This window comes from Oncorhynchus keta, chromosome 15 (genome assembly GCF_023373465.1).
Source record: "Oncorhynchus keta strain PuntledgeMale-10-30-2019 chromosome 15, Oket_V2, whole genome shotgun sequence".
NCBI lineage: Eukaryota > Metazoa > Chordata > Actinopteri > Salmoniformes > Salmonidae > Oncorhynchus > Oncorhynchus keta.
In genome coordinates this window covers 18,350,574-18,370,917 of record NC_068435.1, presented here as the reverse complement: position 1 = coordinate 18,370,917, position 20,344 = coordinate 18,350,574, and the positions used below count along the sequence as shown (strand labels likewise).

Below are 20,344 nucleotides of genomic sequence, written 5' to 3'. Positions count from 1 at the left end.
TTACAGTCATGTGTGCATACATTCTACGTATGGGTGGTCCCGGGAATCGAACCCACTACCCTGGCGTTACAAGCGCCATGCTCTACCAACTGAGCTACAGAAGGACCATGAAATCCCACCATCAATACTTACCACTGTGTTAGAGAAGGATAAAACCGAATAGCAATCGGTTCTAACTACTTAGTTAGATGGCGGAGTAGTAAGATAAACACAAGAAAGGGTGTGTTTGTGTCAGAGAAACAAGAGATAGAGAGAAAAAAATAGTAGCATAGAAAGAAAGTAGCAAGTGTGAGAGAGAAATGGTGAACATAGCTACAGATCATACATTGTGCTGGAGAGAGATACAAAGAGAGAGCGAGAGGTGTGTAGCATCTGCTCTATTCAGAGACAGTTTGAAGACATTGGGTTCACATCACCTCTGAAAGATGGTAGAAATGACTGTTTTCATGTCCCTCCCACAGCTCTATGAAGCGCTTCTGGGCTTCCCTCTCTTATCTCTTTATTATTTTGCTCTCCCCTCTTCTGCTAAAGATCAATCCATCGCTCAATGATTGGTTCTGCTTCAAAAGTTGTGTACGTTTTCTCATAGTAATGATCTCAGAAATGGTAAGCAGCTAAATAATTAAAAGTGTAGGTTTAGGAGTGACTACACTGAAGATAAAGTTGCTTCAAAATAGAATAAAAGCAGCTATTTACTATGCATGCTGTACTCTAAAATGTCTCCTGTTAGCGCCCCCCCCGCCCCTTGTGAATACTTACTCGTTAATGCAATCAATTGTTACCATTATATTACCATCCCCACTAGACGTTATAGGCAGCCCTACTCCCTATGCCCAACTGTAGCTCAATAAAAGGAAGATGTATCGTTGAGAAAAGAGAGAAGGATAAAACGCAGAAAGGGAAAATACAGCAATCCTGTGTATTGATTCTTGTAGTAGAGTTGGGTTATGACTGATATCTGGTCAGTGTTGAATAAAGTGATATTCAGAAAAGAACAGGCAGGGAGAGAGAAGATAGAAGCCATTGTTCAAAAATCCTTTCCAGAGGCCTTTTGACAGTCGCAACATGGGGTCTCTGTTGAAAAAGGGAACGTTTTCTACTGTGACATTGCCTTTGAGAACGTAGAGCTTCATTCAATCAAAACCTAACTTGCAGTCCTCAGTTGCACACTATAAAAACATACATTTAGTCCTGTAGCCATATTCAACCAGAGAATGGCCTTGGCAAGTCAGCACACAAATAAATCTCTACAATTTTCAGAATAAGTGAATGCAGGCATCAGTTGTTTTTTGTTGTTGATATATTCAGCTTCTGAAACTTTGAGATGAGGAGCATCCCAATCCTAACCCTTCTTTGATGCAGCTGATTCAAGGTCATAGAAGCAACTTACTGGCCATCAGCTACCCATGACCTTTAATTGCCGATCTGGCCTTATTCCTTCCAATGTCATTATTTAACCTTGTCATACAGACCCGTTATAATATAAGTTGCCCCCTTTTGCTGCAACCCAGCGCTATAGACTCGTATATTTTTGTTTGAGTTCATTATTTTTCAATATGCCACAGCCATTCCATCTCATATTTTAGTATGAGTTCACCTCGGTAAAGGCGTGTGGAGCTCTGGTCTCATATTTTAGTGTGATCTCATTCTTTAAAGAGCAGCAGGGATGCTGGCAGTCAAAACCAATAGAGCGTTTAGAGAGCTTGATGTTGGAGTGATGATGAAGTCACTCCAACACTCAGTCATACCGCCTGCCAGCTACCAATGACCTCATGCCATCAGGAGAGGAGAGCCCCCCTCCCCCTCCTTCATATGCATAAACCCACACAAAATACACACACGTGCAAAATCACACACACACACACCTTATTACAATCTACTCCACTCCATGCCCATCTACACCACACAAACATCCATAATGACTTCATCCTCTAAGGAACACTTCAATCTTCTTTCTTTTTCTTAGCCTTAGCCTTTCTCTCTCACACACACACACACACACACACACACACACACACACACACACACACACACACACACACACACACACACAGTATTTTCAGGTTGACTCATAACCTGCAGTCCCTGTGGTTATATCCGCGGGCGGGTTTAGGGTCATAAAATATTGTATGGATGAAGTGCGGCTGGGTAGCAAGCTGGTTGAATAAAGAGAAAACAACAATGCATTAAAAGTCCATAAATGTATAATTCTTGTGCAATTCATATTATAGGCTACATTGGGGGGGGTTTCTCATCATTTTTGATCTGCTATAAGTGCGTAAGCCTAAGCTTTATTGCCTTACTGTACGTGTGCCAAATACACGCCAATCGCCAAATGCTTTTGGGAACTTGGGCAGAATCTTAACATCGATCCACTGAGGCAAAAATGACAATGTCAGAGTTGAATTCAATAAGTGAAAAGCTACGAAATGAAGAGTTGAAAAGAAAGAGAATGAGGGTCCAGAAAAGTATGGTTTGGGAAAGATGAGGTGAAGTGGTAAAAGAGGATGATAGCAGGCTATGTTATGTGCGATGATTGTGAGGCGCTATACATATTAGACAGTCACAAGATGGGGACTTCAACCTACTGTTCTGATGGGTTAAATGGAAACTTACATCTGGACACTGACTGGAGGTATATAACCTCTCACATTGTCTTAATATTAACTCCTGCTGAATGATGTATTTCTTGCAGTAAAATGTATACATCAAATGTAAATTGACACAGGAAGAGGAGTGGAGAAATATTATTGATTTATTTCAGAACGTGAAGTTAGCGACCGTCTGTAAAGGTGCTATCTTATCAGCATCATAAAAGCTGATAGTATATCTACCACATTAAATATGCATCCAAGCCGAAACTGAAATCTTATCAGAAACATGTTGGGTCGTTTTCACTGCTTTTAATGTCCTTAAAACCGGCAACAACAAAACAAAATACTGTACCCCCTGTCAAATGATTCTGCCGTCTCTGACTGAACAGTGCATTTTCTATCGCCCTATTAGCGGGTTAGGATCAGGTGCGGGCCTCAGATCTGAACTTTATCACATATAGTCAAGAGGTTGCGGATGGGTTATTAGGAATTGCGGCAGATGCAGATGAACAAACAGCTGGCATCACTAACACACACCATTTATCTCTCATCCCTGAGGCATCTTGTGGTTTGGGGGAAATCCTCTGGCTGTGCTGATTTACAGTCAACATTGACCATACTAGGAAGATTCATTCTGACATCATTCAGTGTATGATTTATTCAGCATAATTTCTGATTCGCTTTGATTTGTAGAGCAGCTGCAACCATACCATACATCAACAGGGCTAGGTCGGCACATGCCCATCCATCGCTACATCTTCTTATAAGTCTGTCGTTAGCATTCACTATGTGTTTCAGATACTGTACAGAAGCATTCCATTTAGAATCTGATGGTTCTGGAATACTACCATAATGATTCCGTTAGTCAGTCAGACTGTTTGACTGAGGTAGTCACTGACAGCCTCATTCATAGAGAAAAGGTACTACTATTGATCAAAACGAATCGACACACACAGACAAACATGCACGTATACACACACATACACACACACACGTGGTGTCTTAGAAAGCGAAATCTCCTTTCCTGTATGCTTTCTGAACAATGCTGTAAACGATGCAGAAAGTAAGCCTTAGAAGAGCAGTAGCCTCTGGAATGAGAAGTGTGATTGCGTTTTTTACAGCAGAGCAGCAGTTAGACACACAATGACCTCGTCTTTAAAACCCTGCCAGAGGAGCTGAAGAACACGTTGAGATTCTCCGATACAAAAGAATCTGAACCCTTTGATTCAGGGAGTGGGAATAAGACTTCAGTCTATCCAGACTTTTCATCTATATTTATTTTATTTCGGTATTAGAAAACAGAGATAAAAGAGGATGATTTATTCTCGCTTCCTCTCTCCATCTCCTTATTTCTCACTCTTTGTGTCTCGCTCTCTCTCCATTTCTCTCTCGATCTGTTTGCTTCTTTCTCTCTCATTCTGTCTCTCTGTGTCTCTCTCTCTCTCACTCGTTCTTTTTTTTTCTCCAGCGTGGCTACAAGGTGACCCCAGGAAGGTGATCTACCCTACAGACAGCTACGGACAATTCTGTGGGCAGAAGGGCACTCCAAACGCGTGAGTAATTACTCTAGTGAGTGATTAGCACACCATTAGTACTAAATAGGCCTTAGATCCTTTTGAGGTCATGATAATTCCCCTGTGCCTTATTTGCTGCTATTAATTGGTGCTTACCTGCCAATTAACACACCTGTCAGAGGTTTCCCCTGCCACTGATAACAGCGTCAGATACTTTTTCATCCCCCTGAATTCAGTTAAGGATCATCTAATCCTAGATCTGTTAACTTAAACTTCCATCTAGCCCTAGTGTGGCCCTCTGAACCATTGGCTGGTTCTTTATCTAAGCACTTCAATGCTATTCAATTGACCATTTGCCCATTACAATTAAAATGCACCTCACCCCCACACACAGTTCCCATTGTCAGTGAAATCAAACCCAATGAATCCAAAGTCTAATACTGCATCCCCACACTAAACTGCTCGGTGTTGAAATCCCCTCATAGAACTCAAGCGTGATTGACAGGCTGTAACCATGGCGAGGATTCGTTCTTTATCGACAGCTGTAAAGCTGTGATAAGGCAGCTTGTGGGACCGGGCTATGAGATAGGGAGTAGTGTGTTTACTTCCAGCTAGCCAGGGCCCTCAGATCTCAGCAGCTCATAATTAGCACTGTGTTTTTCTCCCAGGATTATGGGATTGTGATGGAGTTTAGCCTGGAATACGTGTAGAGAAGAGACCACACCACTCTCTCACCCGTTATACTGAAACACTGGAACATACAGGCTACAATTTACAAAAATGAAGAGGGATATTAGGATATTAGTATTTTTTTTAAACATTGTATGTCCGACTATATGAGGGCTTTTCTCTGAATCTGTCCTCTGTGCTCCACAGCCACCTAGTGGTATAACTTTATCACTTCTAAACCGTGTCAATGTTTGTTCTTTCTAAAGAAAAAAATCCACACTGTTCTACTTCAACATCCTGAAATGTGCCAACCCTGCTGTCCTCATCAACTTACAGTGCCCGACCACTCAGGTATTCATAACATATTGGTCAAGTGATATCAGAGAAAATAACAGAGTAATGGAGTATTTAAGTGTAGTGGCTGTTCAGACATGGAGGGTTATATCAGCCACGGAATGAGTTCACCCTGGGGCTCATAGTAATGGCTGGAACGGAATTAATGGAATGCTATCAAACATGTGGTTTCCATGAGTTTGATATTAAAAATAAATATAGTCACACTCCCAGTAATTTATTGGGTAAATCACCGTTTTGGCATCACTCTGCCTTCTTCAGGAGTTGATAACATTCCATTTACTCCATCCCAGCCATTATTATGAGCCGCCCTCCTCTCACCAGCCTCCTGTGATATCACCTTACTGACTTTTAATAAAAATGTGTGTATATGTGTGTGTTTCCTAACAGATGTGTGTTTCCAAGTGCCCGGACAAATTTTCCACCTATACAGATGTGCAGTTGCAATACCAAATCACTGCCGCGCCCTGGGACTACTATAGGCAGTTCTGCAAACCAGGATTCAACAACCCAACAAAGGCAGGTACCATGTATGTAAGCTGTTTGCATGTGTGAGTATACTGGTTCTCAAAGGCAGGTACCATGTATGTAAGCTGTTTGCATGTGTGAGTATACTGGTTCTCAAAGGCAGGTACCATGTATGTAAGCTGTTTGCATGTGTGAGTATACTGGTTCTCAAAGGCAGGTACCATGTATGTAAGCTGTTTGCATGTGTGAGTATACTGGTTCTCAAAGGCAGGTACCATGTATGTAAGCTGTTTGCATGTGTGAGTATACTGGTTCTCAAAGGCAGGTACCATGTATGTAAGCTGTTTGCATGTGTGAGTATACTGGTTCTCAAAGGCAGGTACCATGTATGTAAGCTGTTTGCATGTGTGAGTATACTGGTTCTCAAAGGCAGTGTGTAGGCAGGATACTGTTAGGATGTGAACTTTCCATTGAATGCAACATGATCTTTGCTTTTTATTTTCAGCCCATTGCACAAGTGTTACGAGACGAGGACTGTCCATCGATGATTGTGCCTAGCAGACCATGTAAGTACAGGGGGGGAGACTGCAACTGGCAGGCTATTGTGAAGTGATGGTACTGAATTGTCTTGTCTACTAGTCCTGCAGCGTTGTTTTCCTGACTTCATCACTCAAAATGGAACCCTGACGGTGGCCAAAAAAACCCACTTCAAAGATGCCCTGGACACAGCCCGCAGTGTGACTGAACTAAGAGATGCTGCCAAGTGAGTTACAAAGACCGACACACACACACACGTTGAGGTGCGTGTTCATGCATACACACACAAACACACAGAGACATTTCTGTAAGAACTGCAGTTTTAGAATAGTATTGTCTCCTAAAGTGGCATCACAGGTCTGGTGGATGCTAAGGAGGTTGGGATGAAGATTGTGGAGGACTACGCCGCCTCATGGAACTGGATCTTAATGTAAGAACCTACATGAAAACTAGAATACTTCAGTACTTACTATAGAATTCTGTAGTAAACTGTAGAATACTTTACTACATCCTGTAGTATCCCTCTATCATGTGTAATACTTAGTATATAATCTACTACACACTACAGTATTATCTACAAAAATACTACAGTAATGTCCGCATAAACCCAATAATAAATACTTCAGTATTGAATTTGCAAATACCCAGTACATTCCCCTCCCCCATTTCCCAATTTGTGTCACCCATAAGTGAGAAACCTAAATGCCAAGTTTAGCCCATATATTGTGTACCCTACAGGTTATAGAAGATTATAGTAGCTACTCCTACCTACATACCTACCTACCACAAGTTATGGAAAATGTGCTCTTTTAGTATTTCTCCAGTAGTAGCCTGCACTTCTTCATCAAATATATATTTTTAAACATGATCTATAGTAAATACAACAGTAAAGTCTACAAAAACACTACATGAATTACTATAGTATATACTACACTTTTATTTTATTACAGAATTTATACTAGAGTTAACTGTAAATACTACAGTAAAGTCTACAAAAACACTAATGGGTAATACTATAGTATTTATAGTACTTTTTCATGTGTGAACTCTTACTGGCAGAGATACACTGGTTTGAGTTATTATAAGGGACAATGAATTGTTCTGTATGGTACTTTTACGGTACTGTAAAATGTGTACTGTGTACTGTGTATTATATTTCCAGAGGTCTGGTGATGGCTCTGGTGGTCAGTCTGATCTTCATCCTGCTGCTACGTTTCACTGCCGGACTCCTCCTCTGGTTCACCATCATTGCAGTCATACTGGTCATTGCATACGGTCAGTATGTGTGCCTGTTTGTATCTACCTGTTTGCTTGCGTGCGTGTTTAAGCGGGTGTGTGAATGTGTGCAATTGTGCATATGTACGTACGTGCGTGCGTAGCTGTGTGTGTTACCAGTGTCTTCTCACCTCTTTAACCTCTGCTTTCTGTGACTCTGTAGGAATATGGCACTGTTACCTGGAGTTCTCCCTGCTGAGGCAGCAGCCCGGGGCAGATGTGACCATCGTAGACATTGGCTTCCAGACAGATGTCATGGTTTACCTGCAGCTCAGCCAGACATGGTTCATCTTCTGTGAGTCATGACCTCTCTCATGACGATCTCTCTCTCAGCTTTATCTCAGGGCTGAGTCTCTTTCAAAGCATTTAGGCTGATGACCAGTTTCAGTTTCAGTAAAACATTTCTCAAAGTATATGGTTGTTCTGTAATACATTCTTTCATTTACTTTACACATTACAAATTGAGAAAATGTTTGGTTAGGACTGATACTATGGTTTGGCTAAGACTCGCTAACTTTCTGCTGTCTCCTCCCCACTCTCTCTGTTAGTGATAGCTCTGGGTACCATAGAAGCCTCTATCCTGATCATTCTTATCTTCCTGAGGAGGAGAGTACGGGTGGCTATCGCTCTACTGAGAGAGGGAAGCAAGTAAGTCAACTAATAGTAACAGTTTCCGCGTTCTCTCACTTTATTTCTTCATTTAGTTCAAAAGTATATTTTCAATGACTGATGTTCTTCTTGTGCCTCTGGTCTCTAGGGCCGTCAGCTACATAATGTCAACACTCTTCTACCCAATCATCACTTTCCTGCTGCTGGCCGTCTGCAGCTCCTATTTTGCCGTCACCTCTGTGTATCTTACTCTTACTGGTGTGGTATTTCTCCACTCGAGGGCGCTGTTTTTGCATTTCTTTGTTTAGCGTTCATGATAACCATCAACTCCCAGATGCTATACAGTTGTTGTATTGAATGCCTTATGGAGTACAGAGACACATAATTAATTGAAGAAAGTGGTGTTCTATTGTGTATTGTTGTACAAGAGCAATTTTTAAAAACCTTAATCAGCATTACACCCAGATTCCTGGCCTCCTCTGGAGATGCCATCTATAAAGTAATGGCTGCTGAGTCCAACTGCATGTACGCAAACAAGACATGTAATCCTGAGGTAAGTCCCCTTTTTCTCCACTCAATCTAAGTATCCTGCAGACACACACAAATCCGGTATTTTCACTATTTCCATCTCAGACGTTCAACAAGACCAACGTGTCTACGGCATGTCCGGGAGCCCAGTGTACATTTGCATTCTACGGCGGGGAGACGCCCTACCACCGCTACCTCTTCATCCTCCAGCTGTCCAACCTGCTCATCTTCCTGTGGCTGGTCAACTTCACCATCGCCCTGGGACAGTGTACCCTGGCTGGGGCCTTCGCTTCCTACTACTGGGCCCGGAGGAAGCCCCAGGACATCCCCCCCTGTCCCCTGTTCTCTTCATTTAGCAGGGCCATACGGTAAGGAGCCTTCCATACCAGACTATAAATACAGTTGATTAGCAGGATTACTGGAAAAGTTACTTTCATTAGGGCTCAGGGGTTGTTTGAACCATGTGTTTAGAGGGTTTGGGAGTTGATGATTTTTATTAATGATAGACTGACTAAAGCAGATGTGCGTGTGTGATCATCTGGGTTACAGGTATCACACAGGCTCTCTTGCGTTTGGTGCTCTAATTCTGGCCGTGGTTCAGATGGCCCGAATTATCCTGGAGTATCTAGATTCTAAACTCAAAGGTGAGTTTGGCTTTAGGACAGTATAGTACAGTATTACATCATCTAGTCCTGAATGTGACTCTGGAGTAACTCGTCACTAATGGTCTGTGTTCAGGTGCCAATAACGTGGCAGCACGCTTCGTGCTCTGCTGCCTCAAATGCTGTTTCTGGTGTCTAGAGCGCTTCGTCAAATTCATGAACAGAAATGCTTACATTATGGTGAGTATGGTGGTTTGTGGGCATCCATATGCACTGACACTTACATAGTTGTTCCTCGGTGTGAAGTGGTGCTAATTTAGCGACAGAGTCAGGGGTAGCTGAATATGACCGCACAACTCAATTGTAGGCTATAGTGTAACTCAATATGGTACCATGGTCTGTGTGTTCACTCTAGATTGCGATATATGGGAAGGGCTTCTGCATGTCAGCTCGAGATGCCTTCTGCCTACTGATGAGAAACGTAGTCAGGTAAGGCCCTCTGAAGCCAGGGGCTGGATTGTTAGGCTACCCAGTTGGTGGCACCTTACTGAGCTAACCTCACCGGGTTCCCCCCTCTCTACTGCAGGGTGGCGGTGCTGGACAGAGTGACTGACTTCCTACTGTTCCTGGGTAAAGTGCTAATAGCAGGGAGTGTAGGTGAGTCATTGCAAAAAACATATTTTTGTTCTTGTGACTTCTAAATGTTTTAGTCTAAGGTTATTAAGAGAATTTATATTTTCTTTGACTGAAATCAGTCAAAGGTATAAATATTTGATGAAGCGTATCTGTGGGTATTTACAATGTTGTTTGTGTGTTGCAGGCGTCATAGCCTTCTTTTTCTTCACACACAAAATGCCCATCTTTCAGGAAGAAGTGCCGACCTTGCATTACTACTGGGTACCGTTACTGGTAAGAGGCCCAAATAGAAAGGGTATAGCAGTGGGTATATCCTACATTCAGCTGGGTATTGATGGTGTATTATCATGTCTTCTCATTGGCAGACGGTGATATTCGGGTCCTATTTGATCGCTCACGGATTCTTCAGCGTCTATGCAATGTGTGTAGACACACTGTTTCTGTGTTTCTGTAAGTAAAACCTATGTATTCCTCTTCATAGATATGCTTCCAAAACACGGTGGTATTGGTTGATGACTCATTACGTTTGAATGCAAAAAAATCACATCTGAAAGAATACGCCTGCTCTCATCCTGACCTCGGACATCTTTGATTGGCTATTCAGTCGATCCCAATATCAATGCTTTGGCTGCTTTACAACTGTAAAAACCACCATGGCTGTTCACTTGCTTCACATTTGATCTGAGCACGTCTAACCCCTCTCTCCTCTCCCTTTCTCCACTCCTCCCATACACCCCTCCAGGTGAGGACTTGGAGAGGAATGATGGGAGCTCTGAGAAGCCTTTCCTCATGTCCGCTGGGCTTCACAGTATTCTGAGAAAAACTGACCACCACTGAGGGACACAAAACAAAACTGTCCTACAAACTAATAGCTTTACTCTTCTGAGATATTTAGCATGCTTTAAATTCAACGGAACAGAGCTGAACACAAGCTACCTACACTATGCTGTCTATCAGCTAGCAAGTAATATCAGTCTCTAATGGACGATGAGACCACTGGCTGTGACTATTGCAACTGAAGAACCTTCTCAACTCTTCAGAATGAACACTGACTGTGATTTTGAGGGACTCTGAGACTCCTTAAGAACTCTTACATTGACTATGACATTTGTGATCATTCAAATAATTATTAGAAGTACAGGACACAGACAATGAGACTAATAGTGTGACTATTAAGCATGAAGACTTTGCTACTGCCTTACCTCAAGACTAGGAATTTGCAGGCAGCAACTCATTTGGAACAAGGTCAGATGGTCAGACTTCACTGTGACTTGTTCAGATAATCCAACAAACTCGTAACTCTCTGGTGCAGTGAGAGAGAGATTTAGAGACTTCTGGTTTGCTCCAAACACATCAGAGGCTATGCATATCCAACCTGCAGGACACTACTATTGTCCCTACCATCTTCATTCATCTGCAGCAGCTGTACTGTAACTGTAGTTTACATGAACAAGGGACCTTAATGCAAAGAAAAGTGCAGCAGACTCTGACAGAACCCTAAATTGTAGTCTGACCAACACTTGTTCTGCGGACTTTGTCTTTTAGCTAATGCTCAAACTAGTTGATTTATGCTACTCAAAGTCAATATTCATTACTAATGGAGTTCCAAATACTTAGCCACTAAAGGCTAAGCAACAACAGTGTCAAGGACAATCATGAGAAATTTTACCCTGTCACACTACTGCAGTCAACAGTGCAGTTTGCGGTCAAAACGTGAAACTGTGGTCACCTTTACACCCACAAATGGGCTCAGGTACAGCACGGGTAGCGTGTGTGTGTGTGTGTGTGTGTGTGTGTGTGTGTGTGTGTGTGTGTGTGTGTGTGTGTGTGTGTGTGTGTGTGTGTGTGTGTGTGTGTGTGTGTGTGTGATACTACACTGTACATGTATGTTAGTGGAGGCTGCTGAGGGGAGAATGGCTCCTAATAATATCCAGAACAGAGCAAATGGAATGGCATCAGACACCTGGAAACCATGGATTTGATGTATTTGATACCATTCCACTGATCCGCTCCAGTCATTACCACGAGCCCGTTCTCCCCAATTAAGGTGCCACCAACCTCCTTTGATGTATGTTTGGAGGGACTAGCTGTTCCGAATAAGGGCTTCTGTATATCTGATATGCTCCTGTCCTACTGTATGAATATTGAATCCTATTGTTTCAACTTCGTCAAAACCGGATGGTTTCACTTTCAAATCAGGATTTGAGTTTGAAGTCATGTCATCTCTTGGTCCTGATAGGATCTCATTACAACTGAATGGTGTTACTCCCTGGCCAATGGACAATGATAGGAAAACCTGCAAGCAAACAAAAATCCCTATGCCTAGTTTTGGTTGCTGTATGGTGGATTACAGTTGTCTGAAGTGCTGATCTTTTTCATTTTACCTGGATGACCACCCCAGTTCTCGCAAATACTTGGGGAGACTATCAAATACAGAGAATGTGTACAAAACACTGGTCGAAAGCATCCACTATATTAAACAGAAGGCTAAGGCAGATCCTGTGGAGATTCAGATAAGTCTGTGTCACTGCAATTTAAGATCCATTGAAAAATAAATGCTATTTACCTAGCTGAGCATAAGGTTTTATGTACGACTTAATTGCAGGTTCTAGTTAATGTGCCTAGCTGGTTGATAATGGAGGCTTTTACTTTAGGCTAAACACCTTTTTAGACTCCTGGCAATGGAAGGATCTCAATGTCATTTTGGTAGAATTTGTACTTCAGTGGTAGTACAGATGAAAAAAGTGCTATGTTTTTATAATGTCAATTACATGTACATGCTCTTTTCTACATTTTGGGATGAATATTTAATGTATATTTAATTTGGGATTTTCTTTTGTAAAATTTAGTCAATGAGAATGTGAAGTGACCTTTATAAATAAAATACATTTGAATAGTTCCATGTGATTTACAGCATTTGATGTGCCATGTAATGCGTTTACACCAACCATTTCTACAGTGTGAAAACATGGGCAATATTGAAATATTGTGCAAAGCTACAGCTATTGCAGGTAAAACATCAAAATCACTGTAGAATCCATAAATCCCAGTTACCCGTCTATTCTTCCTCATTTTGAGTTTCTTTTCAACTCTGAGGGCTCTATTCAATCTGAAACGTTGAAGCAGAAGGCGTTACAGATTCTCCTATAGAAATGTTAAGGTAATTTACGATTGAGACAAAATATGCAGCGTTTACCGTGAATGCAATCTCCACTAAAGTGGGAACATTGCCTTTAAATTTCATCCCAGCTGTAGAGCTGAACTTCCTCGATCCGGATTGAATCACCCCCTTATTTCCAGTGCTGGATCAAGAGTACAACCAAAGATTATGGAAATTCTGACAAGGTACTCGTCTCTCCGCCCTAACAATGGGAGTCGTTGCACATTGGGTTGTCTAGCTCCTGCCTATCCTTTTTTGGATTGGTGGATACATCTCATTTATTGTCATCTTTTTAAAATATTCAATGAGGGTTGTTGACATCAACCGCCTGTATTCAATGTAGAGAGATGCTATGCTACTAGCCACATGCCATTAATATGCATAGCCGTCTCAAGACAACTCTGGTATAGTTCTCAAACTTGCCGGGATTTCAAGTGACCTACTTATACACTACATATACAAAAGTATGTGGACACCCATTTAAATTAGAGTATTTGGGCTATTTCAGCCACACCTGTTGCTGACGGGGGTATAAAATCGAGCACACAGCCATGCAATCTCCATAGACAAACATTGGCAGTAGAATGGCCTTACTGAAGAGCTCAGAGACTTTCAACGTGGCACTGTCATAGGATGCAACCTTTCCAATAAGTCAGTTCTTCAAATTTCTGCCCTGCTAGAGCTGACCCGGTCAACTGTAAGTGCTGTTATTGTGTGGAAATGTCTAGGAGCAACAACAACTCAACCGCAAAGGTCACATAAGCTCATACAACAGGACCACTGAGTGTTGAAGCACGTAGCACATAAAAATCGTCTGTTCCTGTTCCCAAGAAAGCTAAGGTAACTGAGCTAAACGACTACCGCCCCGTAGCACTCACTTCCGTCATCATGAAGTGCTTTGAGAGACTAGTCAAGGACCATATCACCTCCACCCTACCTGACACCCTAGACCCACTCCAATTTGCTTTACCGCCCAAATAGGTCCACAGACGATGCAATCTCAACCACACTGCACACTGCCCTAACCCATCTGGACAAGAGGAATACCTATGTGAGAATGCTGTTCATCGACTACAGCTCGGCATTCAACACCAAAAGTACCCTCCAAGCTCGTCATCAAGCTCGAGACCCTGGGTCTCGACCCCGCCCTGTGCAACTGGGTACTGGACTTCCTGACGGGCCGCCCCCAGGTGGTGAGGGTAGGCAACAACATCTCCTCCCCGCTGATCCTCAACACTGGGGCCCCACAAGGGTGCGTTCTGAGCCCTCTCCTGTACTCCCTGTTCACCCACGACTGCGTGGCCACGCACGCCTCCAACTCAATCATCAAGTTTGCGGACGACACAACAGTGGTAGGCTTGATTACCAACAACGACGAGACGGCCTACAGGGAGGAGGTGAGGGCCCTCTGAGTGTGGTGTCAGGAAAATAACCTCACACTCAACGTCAACAAAACTAAGGAGATGATTGTGGACTTCAGGAAACAGCAGAGGGAACATCTCCCTATCCACATCGATGGAACAGTAGTGGAGAGGGTAGCAAGTTTTAAGTTCCTCGGCATACACATCACAGACAAACTGAATTGGTCCACTCACACAGACAGCATCGTGAAGAAGGCGCAGCAGCGCCTCTTCAATCTCAGGAGGCTGAAGAAATTCGGCTTGTCACCAAAAGCACTCACAAACTTCTACAGATGCACAATCGAGAGCATCCTGGCGGGCTGTATCACCGCCTGGTACGGCAACTGCTCCGCCCTCAACCGTAAGGCTCTCCAGAGGGTAGTGAGGTCTGCACAACGCATCACCGGGGGCAAACTACCTGCCCTCCAGGACACCTACACCACCCGATGTTACAGGAAGGCCATAAAGATCATCAAGGACAACAACCACCCGAGCCACTGCCTGTTCACCCCACTATCATCCAGAAGGCGAGGTCAGTACAGGTGCATCAAAGCTGGGACCGAGAGACTGAAAAACAGCTTCTATCTCAAGGCCATCAGACTATTAAACAGCCACCACTAACATTGAGTGGCTGCTGCCAACACACTGACACTGACTCAACTCCAGCCACTTTAATAATGGGAATTGATGGGAATGATGTAAATATATCACTAGCCACTTTAAACAATGCTACCTTATATAATGTTACTTACCCTACATTATTCATCTCATATGCATACGTGTATACTGTACTCTATATCATCGACTGCATCCTTATGTAATACATGTATCACTAGCCACTTTAACTATGCCACTTTGTTTACATACCCATCTCATATGTATATACTGTACTCGACACCATCTACTGTATCTTGCCTATGCTGCTCTGTACCATCACTCATTCATATATCCTTATGTACATATTCTTTATCCCCTTACACTGTGTATAAGACAGTAGTTTTGGAATTGTTAGTTAGATTACTTGTTGGTTATTACTGCATTGTCGGAACTAGAAGCACAAGCATTTTGCTACACTCGCATTAACATCTGCTAACCATGTGTATGTGACAAATAAAATTTGATTTGATTTAAATGTGAAGCTCCAGTTCAATTGCTTGTATTCCGAGTCTTTCTTATTACATAAATAAGTACTAAGTGTTAAGACACTACAATGGCGACGAGGATGATTTACCTGCAGTGTGCATCACGAATACAGAGGGAGTTCGTAGGAAGAGAGGAAGATTTTGACCCTGTAGCACAACAGCTAGCAAGCAGTGAAGACTTGGGGAGAGCTGACGAGAACGAGGCGGCAGATCAAAGACCCGTGGAGCCGGAGGTAAAGAGAATGGCTTAATGACACATTAAGGGATAGATTTGTTTGTGGACTGAAACATGAACACATTCAAAAGAGTTTGCTCACAGAATCAGAGCTCACGTTTGCAAAGGCTGTTGAAATTGCTGTGGCTATGGAAATCGCGACTAAAGATGCATTTGAGTTGCAAAGTAAAAGAAGTACTGACCTGTCACAAATTTCCCTGCACAAGTTTTCACGCAGTCGACAGCGCCCCCATGTGGCCGAAAAATGCAACAGGTGTGACAGAGATGGTCACAGAGCAGAGGACTGCCGTTTCAAAGACGAAATTTGTCACAAATGCAGTAGAAGGGGGCACATTCAAAGAGCATGCAAAGCAAAATTCAGTCACAACAGGACAACTGAGAAAATTAAAGGGTCTGTGAATGCACTAGCAGAGAACAGTGGCAGTGATTCAGATGAACGATTAATTGGTACAATGGAGTTAAACACAGTGACTTCTCCCAGCAGTAACATAATATGGGTGACACCAGATATCGAAGGCAAACCCCTCAAAATGGAGCTGGACACAGGATCTGCAGTGTCTATCATTTCCACTACCGTCTACAATGAGCACTTTAAGGCTATCAAGCTGAAGAACACAAATGTGTTGCTGAAGACATACTCAGGAGAGAGATTGAGCCCAATGGGGGCGTTGCAGGTCAGAGTGCATTATGGGGGGGCAAACACAGCAGTTACAGCTGTATGTGGTGCCTGGAACTGGCCCCCCATTATTTGGTAGGGAATGGCTTTCAAAAATAAAGCTGAACTGGTGTGACTTGAAAATGCTCAACATGTTCCAGTCCAAAGAGAATGGTACAGACCAAATACTGGAACACTTGCGGAAGAAATACAACACAGTTTTCAGTGATCAGATGGGAACAGTAAAAGGCTTCACAGCAAAACTTGTACTAAGAGATGATGCAACCCCCAAATTCTGCAAAGCCAGATATGTTCCATACTCCCTGAGACCAAAGGTGGAACCGGAAATCGATCGCTTGCAGGATACAGGGATCCTGACGAAAGTGGACAGAAGCGAATGGGCCACACCCATAGTTCCTATTGTGAAGAAAGACGGGTCTGTTAGAATGTGTGGGGACTTCAAGGTAACTGTGAATTCAATGTTGCATGTGGACCAATACCCCCTACCACGCCTGGATGACATCTTTGCTGCACTAGCTGGTGGGAAACACTTCAGTAAAATCGATCTGAAACAGGCTTACCTACAGCTACCGGTTGAAGAGAGTTCCAAACAGTACCTGACAATAAACACACACAAAGGTCTATACAGGTATAACCGCCTGGTTTTTGGCATTGCATCAACCCCAGCCATTTGGCAACGAACTATTGACCAGATTTTTCAAGGAATCCCAGGAACCCAGTGTATCCTGGATGACATGATCATAACAGGACGCACCGACAAAGAGCACCTGGCTAACCTGGAAGAGGTCCTGAAAAGACTGAAAGAGTATGGTCCAGAGGCAAACTTAAAGAAGTGTGAGTTCTTCAAAGACAAGATTGTCTTCTGTGGACATGAGATTGACTGTAATGGATTGCACAAAACACAGGACAAAATCGAGGCAGTGGTACAGGCACCACGACCACAAAATATCACAGAAGTGAGATCTTTCACGGGACTGATCAATGACTACAGAAGATTCCTCCCAAACCTTTCAGCAGTACTCCAGCCTCTAAATCAGCTCCTGGAAAAGAATAGGACATGGCGGTGGACAGAGCAGTGTGAAAATGCAATTTTGGAGGCAAAACGGCTCATAACATCTGAACAGGTCCTGATGCATTACGACCCTGAAATGCCAGTGAAGTTAGCTTGTGATGCGTCCCCTTATGGCTTAGGTGCCGTCCTTTCACACACACTGAAAGATGGGTCAGAGAGGCCAGTTGCATTCGCGTCACGAACATTGAATGATGCAGAGAAAAACTACTCACATATCGACAAAGAAGCACTGACACTAGTGTGGGGCGTCAAGAAATTCCACCCATACCTATATGGCAAGCGTTTCACTCTGATTACAGATCACCAGCCGTTGCTTTCCATTTTCAGTCCAAAGAAAGGCATTCCGGCAATGACAGCAGCCAGGTTACAGCGATATGCCCTGTTCCTTGCCAGGCATATGTATGACATTGAGTTTAAGCCGTCATCCCTCCACACAAATGCAGATGGATTATCCAGACTGCCATGTACAAGAGAAAGACAAAGGAGGGTGGATGCAGTGGACATGTTTCATACCGCTCAGCTCGAGGCACTACCGGTCACAAGCACAGATATCAAACAGGAGACAAAAGTGTACACCTACACCATGTCAGGATGGCCAGCTACTGGCAGAAAGGAGCTGACTCCGTATTTCCAGCGGAGAAACGAAATTACAACGTACCAAGGATGTTTGATGTGGGGAATGAGAGTCATCATACCCCAGAAATGCCAACATCTAGTTTTGCAGCAATTACATGAAGGTCATGTTGGAATTGTCAAAATGAAGCTGCTCGCAAGGAGACACTTCTGGTGGCCAGGTCTGGATCAACAGATAGAAAACATGGCGAAGAACTGTAGCGGATGTTTGGAAAACCTTCACATGCCTGCTCCTGTCCCAGTCCACCCATGGGAATGGCCCGCAGAGCCATGGCAGAGAATTCATGTGGACTACGCTGGTCCGTTTGAAAAGCACATGTTTCTGGTTATAGTGGATGCCCATTCCAAATGGCCAGAGGTGTTTTGCACTGACTCCTCCACCTCAGCTCAGACGATAGAGTGTCTCAGAACAACGCTTCGGTTTGCCACTGCAGCTGGTAAGTGACAACGCGCAAGTTTTTGTAAGTGACGAGTTTACAAGATTCATGACAGTAAAATGGAATCAAACACTCAACCTCAGCTCCATACCACCCTGCCACCAATGGGCTGGCAGAACGCTTTGTGCAAACCCTAAAGCAAGGACTCCGTGCAGCAAAACGAGACGAAGGGACTTTGCAAACAAAACTGGCCAAGTTCCTGGCCTCCTACCGAAACACCCCACATGCCACGACAAATGAAAGCCCAGCCGCACTGATGTTCGGTAGGCCTCTCCGCACACAGCTGGACATCATGAAGCCAAACAGGCCCAATGAAGTGCTGAACAAACAAGCCAAGATGCTCTCCGGTGCACCGTCCACCAGACAGACTAGACTTATAAACAAACAAACAAACAAAAACTAACCGTTCAAGTTCAAATTAAAATATGCAAAATAACTACAACAAATTCTGGGAAATGTTTCAGTTGTGGTTTGGTAAAAGTAACTCTGATTGTATAAGAGAAGGAATGTTATGTTCTGTTAATTACTGATGTCCCCTTTAAGGCGGGAGCACCCTTGGTCATGCGCAGTGTTGTTCTATGTTATTCTGGTACTAACTAGTTTGAGTAAATGTGAAGCTCCAGTTCAATTGCTTGTATTCCGAGTCTTTCTTATTACATAAATAAGTACTAAGTGTTAAGACACTACAATATGTAATGACATCTTTCATATATTTCCGGTGTTTATGTCTGAAGATGCACTCTGTGACTAGTGTCATATGTATGGTTATGCTAATTAGTAGTTTATGCTGCGAGCTAGTTAGCTCTAGTTTGGTCGTCTTATCATTTCGGACATTTAACCCTGTGTTTGTAATGTCCCCCAGCGTGTTGTATTATATTTTGATCTCAAATTAGTAGTCACGTTGTATTGCGCAGTTTGGTCCTGTATAGCATTAAGTCATTATAGTAATATTATATCTAAGCAAATTGTTTATAAGAGATGTGAATTGGAGATTCTATTGTCATTCACTATTGTGTCTTTGTTTCTCTCTTTAATTGCAGACACACACACACTTTGGTTGAAGCAAGTTGCCCATCCACACTACGTACACTGTGCGGTGTAGTTCCGTGCCTGTGCATCTTCAGCGCTATTAAACCACCTCAACTGGAATCCTACCTGTCTGTTCTCTGTGCCCTTACCAGCACACGGGAGCGAACACATTAAGGAAAACCTAACCAAAAGAATATACAGACAGCCAAGTCCTCACTTACACATATACATACAGTACCAGTCAAAAGTTTGGAAACACCTACTCATTCAAGGGTTTTTCTATATTTTACTATTTTCTACATAGAAAAGTAGTGAAGACATCAAAACTATGAAATAACACATGGAATCATGTTGTAACCAAACAAATCAAAATATATTTTAGATTTGAAATTCTTCAAAGTAGCCACGCTTTGCCTCAACGACAGCTTTGCACACTTGTGTGCTTCATGAGGTAGTCACCTGGAATACATTTCAATTAACAGGTGTGCCTTGTTAAAAGTTCATTTGTTGAATTTCTTTCCTTAATGTGTTTGAGCCAATAATTTGAGTTGTGACAAGAAAGGGGTGGTATACAGAAGATAGTCCTATTTGGTAAAAAAAAAAGTCCATATTATGGCCAGAACAGCACAAATAAACAAAGAGAAACGACAGTCCATCATGACTTAAAGACATGAAGGTCAGTCAATCCGGAAAATTTGAAGAACTTTGTAAGTTTCTTCAAGTGGAGTCACAAAAAACATCAAGCACTATGATGAAACTGGCTCTCATGAGGAC

The 20,344-nt window shown here is 42.9% G+C and overlaps 1 protein-coding gene and 1 pseudogene across 3 annotated transcripts in view; both read left to right on the top strand.

Annotated features, from left to right (window-relative positions):
• The window catches only part of LOC118394574 (choline transporter-like protein 5-A), a 67,205-nt gene extending 54,520 nt beyond the window's left edge, over nt 1-12,685 (top strand). For 2 of the 3 annotated variants that reach the window (XM_035787876.2, XM_035787878.2), the window contains 19 exons: nt 4,063-4,147; nt 5,044-5,128; nt 5,522-5,650; nt 6,105-6,165; nt 6,239-6,362; nt 6,483-6,566; nt 7,299-7,411; nt 7,575-7,706; nt 7,960-8,059; nt 8,169-8,261; nt 8,486-8,573; nt 8,654-8,916; nt 9,098-9,192; nt 9,287-9,390; nt 9,566-9,639; nt 9,737-9,807; nt 9,971-10,059; nt 10,152-10,236; nt 10,529-12,685. In XM_035787876.2, the coding sequence (XP_035643769.1) occupies nt 4,063-4,147; nt 5,044-5,128; nt 5,522-5,650; nt 6,105-6,165; nt 6,239-6,362; nt 6,483-6,566; nt 7,299-7,411; nt 7,575-7,706; nt 7,960-8,059; nt 8,169-8,261; nt 8,486-8,573; nt 8,654-8,916; nt 9,098-9,192; nt 9,287-9,390; nt 9,566-9,639; nt 9,737-9,807; nt 9,971-10,059; nt 10,152-10,236; nt 10,529-10,623 (1,970 nt within the window). In that variant the 3' untranslated portion in view covers nt 10,624-12,685. Of the gene's footprint in view, nt 1-3,635; nt 3,883-4,062; nt 4,148-5,043; nt 5,129-5,521; nt 5,651-6,104; nt 6,166-6,238; nt 6,363-6,482; nt 6,567-7,298; nt 7,412-7,574; nt 7,707-7,959; nt 8,060-8,168; nt 8,262-8,485; nt 8,574-8,653; nt 8,917-9,097; nt 9,193-9,286; nt 9,391-9,565; nt 9,640-9,736; nt 9,808-9,970; nt 10,060-10,151; nt 10,237-10,528 lie in introns of those variants that run through there. The other variant, XM_035787879.2, reaches the window with a different exon arrangement.
• A 3,622-nt stretch (nt 12,686-16,307) lies between these two features.
• Nucleotides 16,308-18,944, top strand: LOC127907459 (uncharacterized protein K02A2.6-like; annotated as a pseudogene).
• The last annotated feature ends 1,400 nt before the right edge of the window (nt 18,945-20,344 follow it).